The sequence below is a fragment of the Sceloporus undulatus genome, chromosome 2, assembly GCF_019175285.1.
Source record: "Sceloporus undulatus isolate JIND9_A2432 ecotype Alabama chromosome 2, SceUnd_v1.1, whole genome shotgun sequence".
Lineage (NCBI taxonomy): Eukaryota > Metazoa > Chordata > Lepidosauria > Squamata > Phrynosomatidae > Sceloporus > Sceloporus undulatus.
The window spans coordinates 64,980,576-64,997,396 of record NC_056523.1 but is presented as its reverse complement, the minus strand read 5'-3'; the positions used below and the strand labels follow the sequence as shown (position 1 = coordinate 64,997,396).

At 39.9% G+C, this 16,821-nt stretch overlaps 1 protein-coding gene across 17 annotated transcripts in view; it reads right to left on the bottom strand.

Moving 5' to 3' along the window:
* The window catches only part of RAF1 (Raf-1 proto-oncogene, serine/threonine kinase), a 188,190-nt gene that overhangs the window by 21,273 nt on the left and 150,096 nt on the right, over window positions 1–16,821 (bottom strand). For 14 of the 17 annotated variants that reach the window (XR_006101855.1, XM_042448771.1, XM_042448767.1 and 11 more), the window contains 5 exons: window positions 15,885–15,987; window positions 12,907–13,064; window positions 11,785–11,883; window positions 9,624–9,777; window positions 714–773 (listed from right to left, as the gene is read on the bottom strand). Coding sequence is in view for 16 of the 17 variants with exons in the window: in XM_042448771.1 (XP_042304705.1) it covers window positions 714–773; window positions 9,624–9,777; window positions 11,785–11,883; window positions 12,907–13,064; window positions 15,885–15,987 (574 nt within the window). In the remaining variant the exon portion in view is untranslated. The remainder of the gene's footprint in view (window positions 1–713; window positions 774–9,623; window positions 9,778–11,784; window positions 11,884–12,906; window positions 13,065–15,884; window positions 15,988–16,821) is intronic. The other 3 variants (XM_042448775.1, XM_042448776.1, XM_042448777.1) reach the window with 1 other exon arrangement.

The following is a 16,821-nucleotide window of genomic DNA, read 5'->3' as shown; positions in this document are numbered from 1 at the left end:
CATGCTCAAAGAGGTGTGGTGGCATTTTCATCAACTCTCTCCCCACTTCCTCAGCCATTTGATGTTCAAAAGAGATCTTTTTTTCATTTGTTTTGCAAAGTGGAAAAAATTAACCCCTGGGACCACATGCAGAGTGCATCGCAGCATGTGCCCACCCTGATGCACAGCCCAGAGGGATGTTCTTAACTGCATTCTAGGCTTTTCCAATTTAACCTGAAGATATTTACTCTACTTCAGTGAGTTAGGGCTCTGTGGCATTCCTTGAGGATCTCTTCTATGATCACAAGTTTCATTTACTTTTGCAATCATTATGCTTTGCTTTACATAAAAACTTCAATGACAGTCTGGATTTCTCCCTATTCTTGGCAGAATACACTGTAATTCTCCATCCAAGCAGTCTGTGTGGTGACATTTCTCTCGTTTTTGTATAATTAAATATTTAACCAGCATACCGGATTCATTAAGGTAACAATGAAAAATGTTTAGTCTAGAATGTATAGATTTTATTCTGTACTAATGATCTAATCTAATTTGAGACTGATATTCTACTGATATTACCAACTCTGTTTTAATATTAAGTCAAGCATACATGCCATATTGCATTTTCTAAATGAAATTGTTAAGGTAAGTGATGTTAACTCACACTAAATCTGCGCCAACTGTTTTAGCAATCCTGTTAACTGAAGAAAGCAAAGGCATCCAGACAATACTACTCTTCCCCTTAAAACAAACCGTCGGCACCAGGACCTGGGAGAAGCATTCAGGCTGTTATTCTAGTTCACACCAATGAGAAATAAGAAGAGAAACAGAGGAGTAGTAAAAAAAAGTTTCCAGCTCGCTAGAAATAAAAGTAGTACAGAAAACAACTTGACAGAAAAAGATTAACACATTAATTATGAGAATGTACTAAAGACTTGAGAGTTTTAAAATTGATGCAAGAATGCTTAACCAGGAAGGACCAAATTGCTTCTATAATGAAACTTTCTACAAGAGAAGTTTTTAAAAAAATCTTCTTCTTCCTTCCCAAAACTGGTATTCAAGCTTTGCCATAAAGTTTAATTAAGAAAAGACCTACATGGTGTTAGCATTTTGGAGAGATGCACTAGGACTCTGGGGGGCAACAGTCAAAACCTCTACTCAGCTATGGAAATCCATTGAGTAACCTTGGACAAATCACACTGCCTGTTTTAGAGGAAGGCAATGGCAAACCTCTAACTAAATCTTGCCAAGAAAATCCTAGGTTAGGGTCACCATAAGCTGGAGTTGACTTGGAAGACATGCAACAAAATGAGGGGGGAAATTCAAGGTAACTGTTAGGATTCTGAAAACTAACCCTTATACATAAGAAAAACCTGGTGACAACTGATTACAAATGGAGTAGAGTTAATCCAACCAAACAGATTTGAAAATATTCAAGAAAATAGTGGCCATTACATAAAGAGTGCACTTTTCTGAGGTGAAAGCCAGCAAGAAGATTTTGAAAACATTTAAGAGGCCAAGATTTGTGGAAAACAAGTAATTATTTATCTCTGCAGGTAACAATTTTGAAGTGAGCAGGCACTGGATGAGTGATGTGGAGCAAGGAATGGTGACAGTGAAAGAAGAACCAACTTCCCACCCATCACTGCTCTAACCACTTCACCACGCTGGGTATTCTCTAATCCTGACACTCCCTCCAAAAGTGTATGTTTTTAATTTAATTTTTTTTAGGGTTTTTTTTTTTTAGGTCAGGGTTCCACATACCTGCAATAAAATGTCTATTGTGGACTGTAGGTTTCCAGCTTTCCACAGGCATTAGGCTTTCCTTCCCTTTCTGGTGTCTGTGTGTGTGCAAGCACATGTTGTGTACATGCACTCTTCTGTGTCTGATAAGGTGACAGCTTTCCTCCTAGCTTTCTGTCCAATAGCAAATCACTGCAGGTCATTCACATGGCACTTCCCATTCTCAGTGTTTGTTAACTGCCAATTGAAGTGTGTGGTGAGAAGAGAGGCCCAGAAGAGTTCATAGGTGAGCCTGTAATGTGATGGGCAATGCTCCACCAGAACTCTCCTGGAAATCTGCACCATGCAAGAGAATGACTGCTGTGAGATCTGGGAGCATGGGGCAACAAGGCTTTATGCTGCCTTGAAGGGACAGGCAGGGAAGTGAACAGAAGGGATTTCCATGTCCGCATGAACTTCTCTGAACACATGCTAACACAGAAAATCATAGAATTGGAAGAGACCACAAGGGCCATCCAGTCCAACCCCGTTCTGCCATGCAGGAACTCACAATCAAAGTACCCCCAACAGATAGCCATCCAACCTCTGTTTAGAAACCTCCAAAGCAAGAGACTCCATCACTCTCCAAGGGGGGGGGGTGTGTTACACTGTCAAACAACATTTACCATCAGGACATTCCTCCTAATGTTTAGGTGGAATCTATTTTCCTATAACTTGCATCGATTGCTCTGGGCCCTAGTCTCTGGAGCAGCAGAAAACAAGCTTGCTCCATCCTCAATATGACACCCCTCCAAATGCTTAAAACAGGGCTATCATATCACTTTTTAACCATCTCTTCTCCAGACTAAACATACCCAGATCCCTAAGTCTCTCTTTGTAGGGCATGGTTTCCAGACCCTTCAGCATTTTGGTGGCCCTTCTTTGGACACACTCCAGCTTGTCAATATCCTTTTTGAATTGTAGTGTCCAGAACTGGACACAGTATTCCCAGGGAGGCATGATCAAAGCAGAATAGAATGACACTATTACTTCCCTTGATCTAGACATTATACTTCTATTGATACAGCCTAAAAATCGCATTGGCCTTTTTAGCTGCCGCATTACACTGTTGACTCATGTTCAACTTGTAGTCTACTAGGACTCCTAGATCCCTTTTACACGAACTGTTGTCAAGCCAGGTGTTCCCCATCATATATTTGTGTATTTCATTTTTTCTGTCTAAGTGCAATACTTACATTTCTCCCTTTTGAAATATATTTTGTTAATTTTGGCCCAGCTTTCACATCTGTTCGGGTCATTTGGAATTTTGACCCTTTCTTCTGGGGTATTAGCTACTCCTCCTAATTTGGTGTCATATGCAAATTTGATAAGCATGCCCCCTACTCTTTCATCCAAGTAATTGATAAAGATGTTGAATAGCACTGGGCCCAGGACAGAACCCTGTGGCATCCCACTGGTCACTTCTCTTCAGGATGAAGAGGAGCCATTGTTGAGCACCCTTTGGGTTCAGCCGGTTTTTACAATTACAATTACAAATCCAACTAATGGTTGCATTGTCTAGCCCACATTTTACTAGCATAACAAAAGGAACTGTGACAATTTCTGTGGCATTTTAGCAGTAAGTCACTTTATTTGATTTTCCTGTTGCCTTTGGGGGTGGGGGATTCTGGTTACCTGATCCATGCATTTGGATTAGGAAAATCTGTAAATAAATCATAAAAAATCATAAAACCACTGTAGGAACAACTGACCAGAGAGATTTAGGAATCTGGTGCATTGTGACTAATTTTCTACTTCTCAGAACTCTTAAAGGGTTAGGATTTATTATTAATTGTTATTATTAAACTGATCATTGGATCATTGATCACTGATCAATGATCAAAGCTAAGCACTGGAGATTGGAATGATAAAATTGGACAAAAAACAGTAGGCAGATTTGGATTAGGCAAAGGAAACAAAGCAGGTGAACATCTGATAGATTTTTGTGAAGCCAGTGGAAACACATTTTTCATACAACCAGAAAGAAGGCTCTACTCATGGACATCACCAGGTGGTAACACAAAAATCAAATAAATTATATAATTGGAAGTAAAAGATGGCAGAACTCTATACTGGTGGCCAAGACTAGACTAGGAACCGACTGTGGCACAGATCATGAATTACTCATATCAAAAATAAGGGTAAGACTCAAGAAGAAAACAAAGCCAGTGATTATATTAAAATATGATCTAAATAATATCTCAACAAAATTTACTGATAACATAAGAAACAGATTCACACTACTAAACATAACAGACCGAGAACCAAAGGAACTATGGTCTGTAGCAAGGGACATAATAAAAGAATGCAGACAGACACTTTCAATAAACAAAAGAAAGAGAAAAAAACATGGATGACAGAAAAAACACTAAATAAAGAAAAGAAGATAAACAAAAGGGAGATAGGAACAAACTAAGAATTATGAATGCAACAGTACAACAGCTTGTGCAGAAAGATAAAGAAAATTACTACAATGACCAATGCAGAGAAATAGAAGAGAAACAACAAAAGGGGAAGAAAAAGAGATCCATTTCACAAGATCTGGGAAATCAAAGGAAAATTCAAAACAAGGACTGGGATGCTCTATGACAATAAAAATAACATAATTCAAGACCAGGAGAAGATAAAAAGACATTGGATGCAATACATAGAAGAATTATACAAAAGAGGTGACAAAATGAAGGACACATGGAATGAACAGCCATATGAAAATGATCCCCAAATTCTAAAAAGTGAGGTGGGAAATGCAATAAGAGAAATAGCAAAAAATAAATCACCAGGAACAGATGATATTCCAACTGAACTGATGCAATCCACATTGACAGAGTTAACTCTAATGCTAACTAACATATGTCAACAGATATGGAAAATAGATGGCCAACAGATTGGAAGCGATCAATATACATCCCCATCTACAAAAAAGAGAGACACAAGCAACTGCAGGAACAATAGCACTGATCTCCCTTTCAAGCAAAATCATGGTCAAAATTCTGCAACGTAGACTCCAACCATACATAAAGAGAGAAATTCCAGAGATTCAAGCAGGATTCAGGAAAGGAAGAGGCACTAGAGACCACACTGCAAACATACGGCGGCTAATTGACCGCATCAGGGAATTCCAAAAGAAAATCAGCATGTGCTTTATAGATTATAGCAAAGCCTTCAATTGCATAGATCCTGAAAGGCTATGGAATACCTTTAAAGACATGGAAATGCCAACACATCTGATAGTCCTGATGAGGAATCTATACTCAATACAAGAGACTACTGTCAGGATAGAATACGGGGAAACAGAATGGTTCCCAATTGGCAAAGGGGTCAGACAAGGCTGTATCCTTTCACCCTATATGTTCAACTTGTATGCAGAACATATTATAAGAAAAGCAGGCTTGGACACAGAAGAAGGAGGAGTGAAAACAGGAGGAAGGATTATCAACAATCTAAGATATGCAGATGACACCACAGTACTAGCAGAAAACCTCACAGACTTAGAACATCTACTAAAGATCAAAGAAAAAAGTGCAAAGGCAGGCTTAATGTTAAACATAAAGGAAACAAAAATAATTACCACCAAGGACCTTCACAAGTTCAACTTAGACAATGAAGAAATAGAAATGGTAAAAGAATTCCATACCTGGGATCAAACATTGATAGAAATGGGAACTGCAGTCAGGAAATCAGAAGAAGATTAAGAATGGGGAGGGTGGCTATGAAAGAACTAGAATAGATTCTAAAATACAAAGATATACAACTGAGCACAAACGTTATATTAAATACAGCCATTGTATCCCCTATTACCATGTATGGATGTGAGAGCTGGGCAGTTCTGAAAGAAGATAGGAAGAAAATCCATTCATTTGAGATGTGGTGCTGGAGAAGTGCTGAGGATTCCATGGACAGCCAAAAGGACAACCAAATGGGTCCTAGAGTAGATCAAGCCAGAAACCTCCCTGGAAGCCAAGATGACCAAACTGAGTCTATCATACTTCGAACACATCATAAGAAGGAAGGACTCATTGAAAAAGACAATAATCTGGGAAAGGTGGAGGGAAGTAGGAAGAGAGGAAATCCACACGCTAGATGGATTAAGGAGATCACAGGTATGGGGTTGCTGGAATTAAGCAGAGCAGTGGAGGACAGAGAGTCTTGGAGATGTCTCATCCATAGGGTCACCATGAGTTGAGATTGACTTAGAGGCAGTTAACAACAAAATTATTTTTTAGGGGTTCATCCTCTTCAACTTTGGTGGATAAAAGGTGTTTGCCAATGAGCACCCTCAGAACTACAGAGCACACAGGACATCATCAGCACACCAGGAGAAATCACACAGTCATTGCTCCATGTGCAGGAGGAAAAAAAATGTCTCAAGATAGAAATATTGATGAGCAAGCCTGGAATAATTACTTTTTTGGACTGCAATGTCAGTGGTGATGCTGGCTGAGGATTCTTGGATTTGTTGTCCAAAAAAAGTAAATTTTCCACGTCTTTAGATGTATGCGCAGAGAAGCATGGCTACCCCTGTCCAGTTTAGTGTACATACAGCACACACTCCAACAGAAATAGCTGTGTGGGATCTTGGGATTTGTAGTTTGTTGTGGTACCAGAACTCTCTGGTAGAGAAGGCTAATAGCTCACAAAACTAGAAATCCTAGAAGTCCATGGCACTGAGCCATGGCAGCTGATATAGTGTCAAACTGATACAATTCTGCAGTGTGGATACATCCCAGCTGATTTATTTTTTTTTTAATTTAGCTACTCTGGCTGTTCAGGCATTAGGTGGTTAATTCAGAAATATGTGGAGGTACTAATGAGCACCTCTTTCATGGGTTGCAGGCAACAAGTAATTTCACCAACTGACATAAGGCTATGAATACTCTCCACTAGATGTGTCCCTGCCACTTCGATCCATGCCTTACATCCAAACTCAGAAGCTTTGATTGTTTCTCTTGGTCCAACCACATGTATGTCTAATGAGGAGCCAGGAGCCAGCCTTCTCAGTGGCTGCTCCAAGGCTAAGGTGGAATTCTCCGCTAAGGTTGGCCCCTTTCCTGTTGCTGTTGTTTTGTTTATTTATATCCCGCCTTCCTCCCAGTACATGGACTCAAAGCAGCTATTCTTCTGCTGGAGGGCCAAGACCTTTCTATTTAAACAGGCCTGCAGTTTTTAGTCTGGTTGGGGTAGTGCAATCAGTAGATTTTAATGTGATTTTAATTGTTTTTTAAATCACTGCTTTATTTAAAAAGATTGTATTTAATGCTTTTTTAATTTTTGTATTTCAGACTGTTTTAGCTGCATTGTTTTAATGTATGGTGTGAGCAGTCTGGGTCTCAAATGGGAAAAAAGTGGAATATAAGTAAAATAATTAAAATCTGTCCAACTCAAACAAGTAACTTCCGGAGACACTTCCTGGCCTGCTTTAAAACATTGTAGATATGAAAGTCTGAACCCTTTACAGTAACCTGCACCAACCGGAACCATGTACTAACATGCTTTAGGAGAAAGGGAAAAAAAGCCTGGCTAACTTATCATATCTGATTGTACAGGAAACCAGAATTGGGGTTGAAGAAAGGAGGCTAATGACTACAGCTAATGACTCCATATAAACAAGGCTATCTTTTCTCTGGTGCTAAAAAGAAAAAAAAACTAATTAAAACAACCATGTTTTGTGTATTGTACAATTTACTATACTACCTAACCTGTATTATACCAATTTGCATGTATTTGATGTATTTTTCACAATTTCTTCCACTGTGTGGGGAAAATAACAAGAGCTATACTGTACATGAAGTTCTTTTATTTGCTCAGCTCTTCACACTTTCAAGTTGCCCCTAAACTTTCAAACCAAGAAGCCACAATCAACTTGTTGAATTCTGTGCTGATGACAAAAGAGCCCTTCTCTTTCAACATTTCAGCTGCAAGAAATTTTGTGAACTGAAGCCAGCTAGCCAGTTAGATCAAAAAACCACAAGGGGTGCAAGTATACCTTTACACTCCTTTAAAAAAAATAGCATCAAAACTGATGGATCTATGACTACAAACTGGTATTCTCAAGTAAAATGAAGCATATGACTCTGCAATTAGCAGTATTTCTCCTTCAAACCTCAGCAATAGCATAATATTTTAGATGCCTTTTAATCAGCACAGCCCTCTTACAAAGTTTGGATTCACTCCATTGATTTGGTCTAGCACCATCCTTCCTTAGAGTTGCTTCTTTCCTTTTCAGCCTGCCATACAAATCAGCTGTGGCAATAAAGCCTTGCTGTCAGACTTGACAATGAGACAGCAGAATCCCAAGCACAAGGATCTGTGAAACACTAAGTCCCCCTATATCCTGACAGATCTATTAGGATAACCCATGGGTTTGGGGGAAAGGGAGCAGAGGTATAGAAAGCATCTCCAGGCCTCCCGCACTTTGGATACAGTGATGGAGCCTTAGCTCAGAATGGCAAAGAGATCAGTTCAGGCCTGAATCTACAGTGATCCTAAATTAAAGTATTTGAGAGAAACTTATTAAAGTGGAATGTGAGGGAGCATACCATACCCATCACTACATCCAAAACTCTTATCTCTACAAGCCTGAGAATTCTCTTTCTGAAATGAAATCTTGACTTTCAGATATTTTAGTTAATTTTAACTATCACTTCATCCATTTTTAAAAATTGCTTCTACAATTCAGCCATTAACTACCTTTCCATTTGATACTGGCAATGGGAGAAAAGTGATATGGAAAACCAAAAACACAGTAAAATAAAAATAAAAACCGTATATACATTTAATCAAAAGAAAAAATACTGTGCATAGAATTGAACCTCCAGGATCATGAATATAAAAAGAAGCATACCTAGTATTAACTCATTATAAACTGGTTTCAGGACTCTTCTGTTCACTCAGGTGATATCCACACTGCAGAAATAATCCAGGTTGGCACCACTTTTAACTGCCATGTCTCAATGCTACAAAATTATGAGAATTGCATTTTTGTGAGGTATTTAGCTTTCTTTGTCAGAGAGCTCTGGTGCCACAACAACTTCAGTTCCAAGCATTCCATAGCACTTAGCCATAGTAGGTAAAGTCATGTCAACCTAGATTGTTTCTGCAGTGCAGATGCAACCCTGGTTAGTTTTTATAAGCAATTATGGTATAAAATGTTTCATTTCAAAAGTTCCAAATGGGCTGAATCCTGTATAGATCCCACACTTCTATGGAAATGCTACTAACAAGTTAGTACAGATGATAACAGTCAAAAGAATGGCATATCACTAGCGGACGAAATATACAGGCAGTAAGCACTGGTTTCCCAGCAGTGTGGGGTTATGATGTTCAGATGGCACATGCTCCAATGCCATCAGGAAGCCACATGGCTGACCACATGTGTGCCACCATCACGGTGGCGCAGCATTCACATGCGCCGTGGGAACGTTGAAGAGCGCCACAAAAAGGAGTGGTAATTTGTCACTTCTTTTTTGCAGTGGCAAATCACCAGAGTGGGGCTGCATTGTGCGGTTGCCGCAGTGCCCACCCAGCTCTTTCAGGGGCAATATCTGTTTTGGCCCTAAGCTTCTCACTCACTGGCTGCAAATACCTTGTTCTCCAATCTTCCAAAACAGCAAATCAGTAACAAACTGATGTACCAGTTTGGACATCAACCAAGAATTGTTATTTGGCAAATGGGAAAGTCAGGCACATATGGGGACAAGGAAGCATATATTTAGAGCAGCAAATATCTACTTCTCTAAAGCATGGTTTGGAAAAACTGAAAATGTGACTTCTGAAAACAGCCATCATCAGTTGCAAAAAGGACCAAACAGATAGCCCATTAGCATTTCTTTTTTACAAAATCGGCAAAATAGGTGTAGGAATACCTCAATTATCCGATTATCCACAGGCATAGTAGTGCTGACTATGTGGACGTTTGGGGTTGATGTAGATCTCTGTCTCTGCGAAAGGGAGCATTCAGGAGAGGGGTTTGATGGGCTGAATGTGAAGGCATGAGGTGTAGAATATCTGTGCTGAGAACTAAAGAAGGGAAGACAAAGTTACTAACTTCTGCTTCTACATTAGGAAATTGCCATTTATCATTGTTGATCTGAAAAGCTACTCCAAAATCTCTCGTTTTGTAAGGTACTTTTCTCGAAATAAAATGTATAAAATAAAACAGATTTATGCCTAGACCGGGACATTCTTAGTCCAACAAACCATGGTTTATCAGATCAGGAAGACATATGTCAATGCAACACATGCTCCTAGCTTTAGAAAAGGTTTTCTTGTTTCTTTCACTAATTTTCCAGGACATCCAAACTAGTTAACTGTGACTGAAGCATTGTCTCCAAACTATGATATCAGCCAACCACATCCTTAAGTCTTGCTAGAATTATTTTCCATTTTTATCTGTATAATCCTCTTCCAAGTCACAGTCGAGGAAAGATTTACATAAGCCACCTCAAAATTCTTAGCATTATATTTAGTTCTTATATGCATCTTCACAATTACACCAGATGGAAAGTTGTTATTTGTCAAACCTACTGGCCAAAAATTGTTCAACTTACTGTAGAAACACAATGGATGAATGGGTGAAACAGAAATTGCTAATGGGTCTAAGTTTCGGGAACACTGCACTCCCTTCTCCCCTCACTCCATCTGATTCCATCACTCACTTGCTGGTAAAAGAAACTGTAACCCAATTTACCCTTGTAAAGTCGAAGGCTTTCATGGCCGGAATCCACCATTTTTTGTGGGTTTTTCGGGCTATGCGGCCATGTTCTAGAAGAGTTTCTTCCTGACGTTTCGCCAGTGTCTGTGGCTGGTATCTTCAGAGAATGCTTGTCTGGAAAAAGTTGGGTAAATATATATACTGTGTGAGCCTGGGAATGCAGGAGTGATTTGCATGTGTATTGTTCTGTTGCTGATGGCAGGCCTCAGGCTGGGAGGCTAATGCAAAAGAGAATTAGTGTCTGCTAATTTCTGCTGGGAAAGCCCCTGACTCTGAGTGGTTTCTCATTTGCATCTGCCAAGTCCTCATTCTGCTATTCTTCAGGACTGGTAGCCAAACTCCTGCGGCTGTGAGGAGCCTCACTACAAGCTATTTCCAGTGGGACAATGGATTCTACGAACAGAGAGATGGGATAGCAATGGGACCAGAGAGACCCTCTCACAGCCGCAGGAGTTTACTGCATACCATGCAGCTGCAGACAAATCTACATAGGGACCACCAAATGCAGTGTGCAAACAAGAATCAAGGAACACGAGAGACACTGCAGACTGGACCAGCCAGGAAAATCAGCAGTAGCAGAACATGCCACAAACCATCCTGGGCATAAAATACTGTTTGAAAACACTGAAATTCTGGACCATGCCAACCACTACCATGTCAGGATGCACAGGGACGCCATTGAAATCCACAAACATCTGGATAATTTCAACCAGAAAGAAGAAACCCTTAAAGTGAACAAAATTTGGCTACCAGTCCTGAAGAATAGCAAAATGAGGACTCGGCAAATGCAAATGGGAAACCACTCAGAGTCAGGGGCTTTCCCAGCAGAGAATGATCACCAATTAGCAGACACTAATCCTCTTTTGCATTAGCCTCCCAGCCTGCCATCAGCAACAGAAGAATAAACATGCAAATCACTCCTGCATTCCCAGGCTCACACAGAGTGTGTGTGTGTGTGTGTGTGTGTGTGTACACACACAGCCAACTTTTTCCAGGCAAGCATTCTCTGAAGGTGCCAGCCACAGATACTGGCAAAACGTCAAGAAGAAACTCTTCTAGAACACGGCCACATAGCCTGAAAACCCCACAAAAAACAATTTACCCTTGCCCTCTGAACCAAAATCTTAAAGCAGGATTTGAGATCTTTTCTCTAATCATGGTTTAAAGAAGGACAATTCTTTTTGATTTGATACCTATGGTATCATTATACAAGTAAGGGTTTTGCACAGGAATTCACCATGTGCTGCCTTTACAGGTTTGTAGCATTACTCTCACAAATTTTGTCAAAAGAAAGCTTTTAAATTATGACTTACTTAACAGGTATCCGAGACACAGACTCCCGCATTCGCCGAGTTGTCAAGGAAGGTAGGGCTGGCACGCCAGTATCACCAATATTTGAGTGTGGGAACAATCTGAAACCAACAGCATGCAATTCAGCATTAAAAAAGCATGCTATTACTAATCACTAATACAGCCATCCAGCAAGGGTAGCAAGTTCTCAGAAGCAAAACAGAAGTACAAGTTCACTAGTTAGTTGTGCTTTCAAATTCTGTGTAACTACCTTAGCTAGCGTCTACAGACAAGGACCCACCAGAAACCTCACTTCTGTAGCTGCAGCAGTCATTAGAAGAATAAAGCATTTGCATACAGATGAGAAAGGGGCAGCCAATAACTTACAACAACAGCTACTTCCAATATAGTAATTAAACCTCTAAGTATCACAAGAGGCCTATTCAGATAACACATACAATACAACAGCCTAGCTATCAGTTTAAGGGACAACAACCAACATCATAAAGGCACAATTACAATGTAACTGCACCACTGTTGTGAATTCAATCATCGATGCACTGAAGTTCCTGTATTATTTTAAAACGCTGAGTCAGTAATACAGTGGTGCCTCGGGTTACGAAATTAATTCGTTCCGCGGCCGCTTTCGTAACCCGAAAAGCCTTCGTAAGCCGAAATGCCATAGGCGCTAATGGGGAAAAAGCCGCGGCTCTGCCGCGGCTCCATTTAAAATAGCGCCGGAGTTTTTTCGTAACCCGAAAAAACTTTCGTAACCCGAAACAATAATTCCCTATGGGATTTTTTCGTATCCCGAAAAATTCGTAACCTGGGTATTTCGTATCCCGAGGTACCACTGTAATGACAATCCAAAAATCCATGGAGCATTTGTAGGTCTTGCACAGAACTTCTGAAGAAACTGGAATATTTGATGAACTGATTCCTCAGTGCTTTACAATTCTAACAAATCCACTCAAAAGAATGATTTTGCTATAGAAAATGAGCAGGAACAAATGCAGTTTAGCTGGTTCTTTTTACATGGTTCAAGCTTTTGCACATTACAAGATTAATAGTACTTTCACACTGGAAAAATTACTTCTGTGTAACTAGTTACTTTCTTTAGATTTGTTTTTAAAAAACCCTCTTACAGCAGTTGCCGGATGTTGCTCCAGTCCACACACATTGTTGGTACTTTTGTGCTGCAGTGTTCGTGGAATTTATAACCACAGGTTTGACACCGGAATCCATTTAGCAAGAATTTCTGACAGATGTCACAGTATGCAAGCTTTAGAAATGTTTTCCGTGCCTAGAAAATAAGTTTAGTAATTTTATTATCATGACTTCTGCTAATTAAACTTTAAGCTAAATCCAAGATTGAATTAACCAAATCAGATAAATGAGTTCATTAAATGTTTACTTCAAATTCAACATTCACAACATATCCAATAAAAAATTAATTTAACAGCTTACTATTAGAATTATTTACCTTTTACAAACAAGAACTCTGTTAAAAATGCTTGAGTTAGAACACAGAATGTTGTGACTAGCTACTATTAAAATCTATGTTACAGGTTTTTGAAATACAATGCTTTTATTAAAATGTGATGTGTCCATTCAGATAATTTACATTTTCAACAATTATTTTATATTCAATTGCAAATTGGAAATCCAGATAGTCATTGGTCTGGACTACCAAGAAGAACAATAAAACAACAATGTCATTTTAGGGGAGCTAGTTAAGCAGCATTACTAGCTACAACAGTGGGACTGGGCAAACACAGTGCACCTAAGTCTCAATTTTCTGCATCACCCTCAAAACAAAATGTGGAAATGAACAAGAATTTCACTTCTGGTTTTAAGAACTCGTAATTTTGTTGTGTTGAACCCAGGAGCCTATGTAAAAGATCAATGACTGCTCTTATTGCCTTCTAGGAGAGGCAGTTTATCCCTATTTTTGGGCCAGAGAAAAGGACATCCACAGACTCTGGAGAAGTTGGGGCTGCTAAATAAATAAATAAAGGGTTGGGCACAACATAGAGCCCCAGAGCTGCACTCTTCCTACCTCTGAACTACAGGAAAACACAGAGACATACTTCCAAGGGAACCATCTTCCAGCTGACCACAGAAGGAAGGAAGGAAGGAAGGAAGGAAGGAAGGAAGGAAAGGCTATGGTTGTTCAACAGATCATCCATGAAATCACATAGCATGTTGCATACAGCTGATCCATCTGGCAGTCTTATGTCCTTGTAGGATGCAGGGTCACATCAAAAACAGATCTAGATATCATAGAAGTTTTGGCAGGAGTTCCACTTCTCACAATGCCTTCATGTGTTCCCCTCAATTCTGTCTACATATAACTCGGGCATGCTGTATTCAGTACTACTGTGTAGAACTGAAAATAGAACATTCTTCTCACTGCTGTTGGTGTGACAAAACTGGGGATACAGTACCAAGACCTAGACTATAAGAACTGGAGAAACAGCTTCATCAAAAATCTACTTCAGTCTGGAATGTTTCAACTGTGGTTCTGCACAAGCACAAGACACATACATGTAAGGCATGGAGACCACAAACTAGTACACCTTTGACAGAGGAATTTTCTTTCAAAACTCTTCCACACAACTTAAGGCAAGGGGAAGCCTAGTGGCTATCATTTTGGTTTGGCTTACAAGTGATGACTTGCATTTGCAAAGTAATCTTATTACAATCTCTTTTCTGTAACAATCCTTTTCATATCACTGTCTACACACTTCTTCTCAACAAAATATATTCACACATCCAGCTACAAATCACCAAGTGATGCAGAGGGGCAAGCACAAAGAAGCGATAATAGTATTTGTTTATAAATTATTTTAAACATCTTTATGTTCCTTTTTATGTACAAAATATAAGTGACGTGATTATAATAACACTCAACAGAAAAAATAAGAAAACAGCAAGTTCAGTATTGCCATTAGGCTGAGTAAAGTGGTTGGCTCAGGGGCGATGTGCCAAGGCCAACATATCTGCTGCTCCCCTGCCCTAATAGGCCCATCCTGTTTGTTCTCATGCCCCCAGAGATCTGCCTTCAATGCTCATCCCTCCTTGCTGCTCCAGAAAGAACAAGGAGCTACGGGGATGTGCCTGCATCACATTATTTTTGAGAAGGCAGGAACTACATCCCAAGAAGAAAGACATGACTGGAGTATCTCAGTGTCTCTGCCATGTCAGAGAGCACTACCCAAAGCCAGCAATTTCCTGAAAGAGCTATTTCTCTGTAGAGCTGTCCTTTGGCATAGTGGAGGCACTGTGGTAGTGTCCTCTTTCTTCTCGTGGCATGGAGCACTGCTTTTTCTTCTACTGTGGAGGAAAGGAAAGCACCGGCGTGTCCTCTTTCTGAGGCATGGTGGAGGTGCAGATGATACAGCATGTCCTCCTCTTTGGGGAAAGGGGGAATGCATTGCTGAAGTTCTCCTCCTCCATGTGATGGGAATTGCTTTGCTTCCTGCTTCAAGCAGTGGAAAAGCATGGACCACCCATGGAAAAGAAACACTTTTAACTCTCTCTCCAATCCATCTGCCTTGGTCCAAGCCTCAGAGGGAGAGAAGAACCACTGGACCTCATCCCCTTTCCCACCACCATTCCCTTCTCCTTTTGTTTCGTGTCTTTTAGATTGTAAGCCTGAGGGCAGGGAACTGTCTGATTAAAAATAATAATTGTAAGCCGCCCTGAGAGCCATTAGGGCTGAAGGGTGGGGTATAAATACCTAAATAAACTAACTAACTAACTAACTAACTAACTTTTGACCAACCAATGCCAACTGTCCCAGCAAGAAAAAAGTAAAAAAGTCAAAAGGTCATCATCCCTAACTATACAATTCTGTGCATTAAAACAAACTCCACTGAATTTAATTGGACTTATCCCCAAGAAAGTATTATAAGTGTGTACCAAAGTTATTCATTTTCTGTAAAGACTAAGATATGAAAACTTCTTGCATTCTGCTTTACATATCCCTTGTTATGAGTGTATTTTAAGAAAACCTTTAGTAGATTATAGCTACATAATAAAAAGCCTGTCAGCTGTCCACCCATGAAGAATTTTCATATCTGCTACCTGAACAAACATACACAAAGTAAGATCAACTTACAAAGTTGTGTGTTGTGAGTGGAACATGATCAAGGAAGTCTACTTGCAATTCCTCTCCAATCAAGGATGCAGCATCTGTATTCCAATCCAGTCGTGCTTTTTTACTACAAGAATGGGAAGGAAGAATTGGTCAACGTTCAACCACATAACTCCAATTTCAAAAGATCTTCACTGGCTGCTGATCAGCTTCCAGGTCCAATACAAGTTGTTGGTTATTACCTTTAAAGCCCTACATGGCTTGGGCCCGAATTACTCACGAGAACGCCTCTCCCTACATAATCCACCCCATACTCTTAGAACATCGGGGAAGAATTTGTTGGAATTACACACAACCAGATTAACTTCCACTTCCCAGAAAGCCTTTACTGCAGCTGCTCCAAAACTCTGGAACAGTCTCCTGGACACTACCTCCTTGGAGGCTTTTAAGAGGGCAGTTAAGATGGATCTCTTCCAGCGAGCTTACCCATCTAATCTCTTATACAGTGCACGCGCACCATATGCAGACGCGCCATACATGTAACCTTACGCGGAAGGTTAAGCTGCTGGGCAATTAATGGTGTGCGTGCTCGTGGCGCGTGCACTGCGCGGAACACAAAAGCACTCCCCCATTGCAGCCAATGGGGTTTGAGCTTACGTATTTTTCCCCATACATGCAGGGATCCGGAATGGATCCCCGCGTATGGAGAGGGCCCACTGTAAGACCTATTTTATCTCTTTGGTCTAGATTGACACATTTCTCTCCTCTTTCACTTTGACAGTATTGTTTTAACTATTATCTATTTTTATATTTTATTGTACTACATTGTTGTTTTTATTATTGTGAATTGTACTTGTATATTGATATTAGGTTGTAATCCTGCCTCGATCTACCTGGGAGAGGCAGGAAAATATTATTATTATTATTATTATTATTATTATTATTATTATTATTATTATTA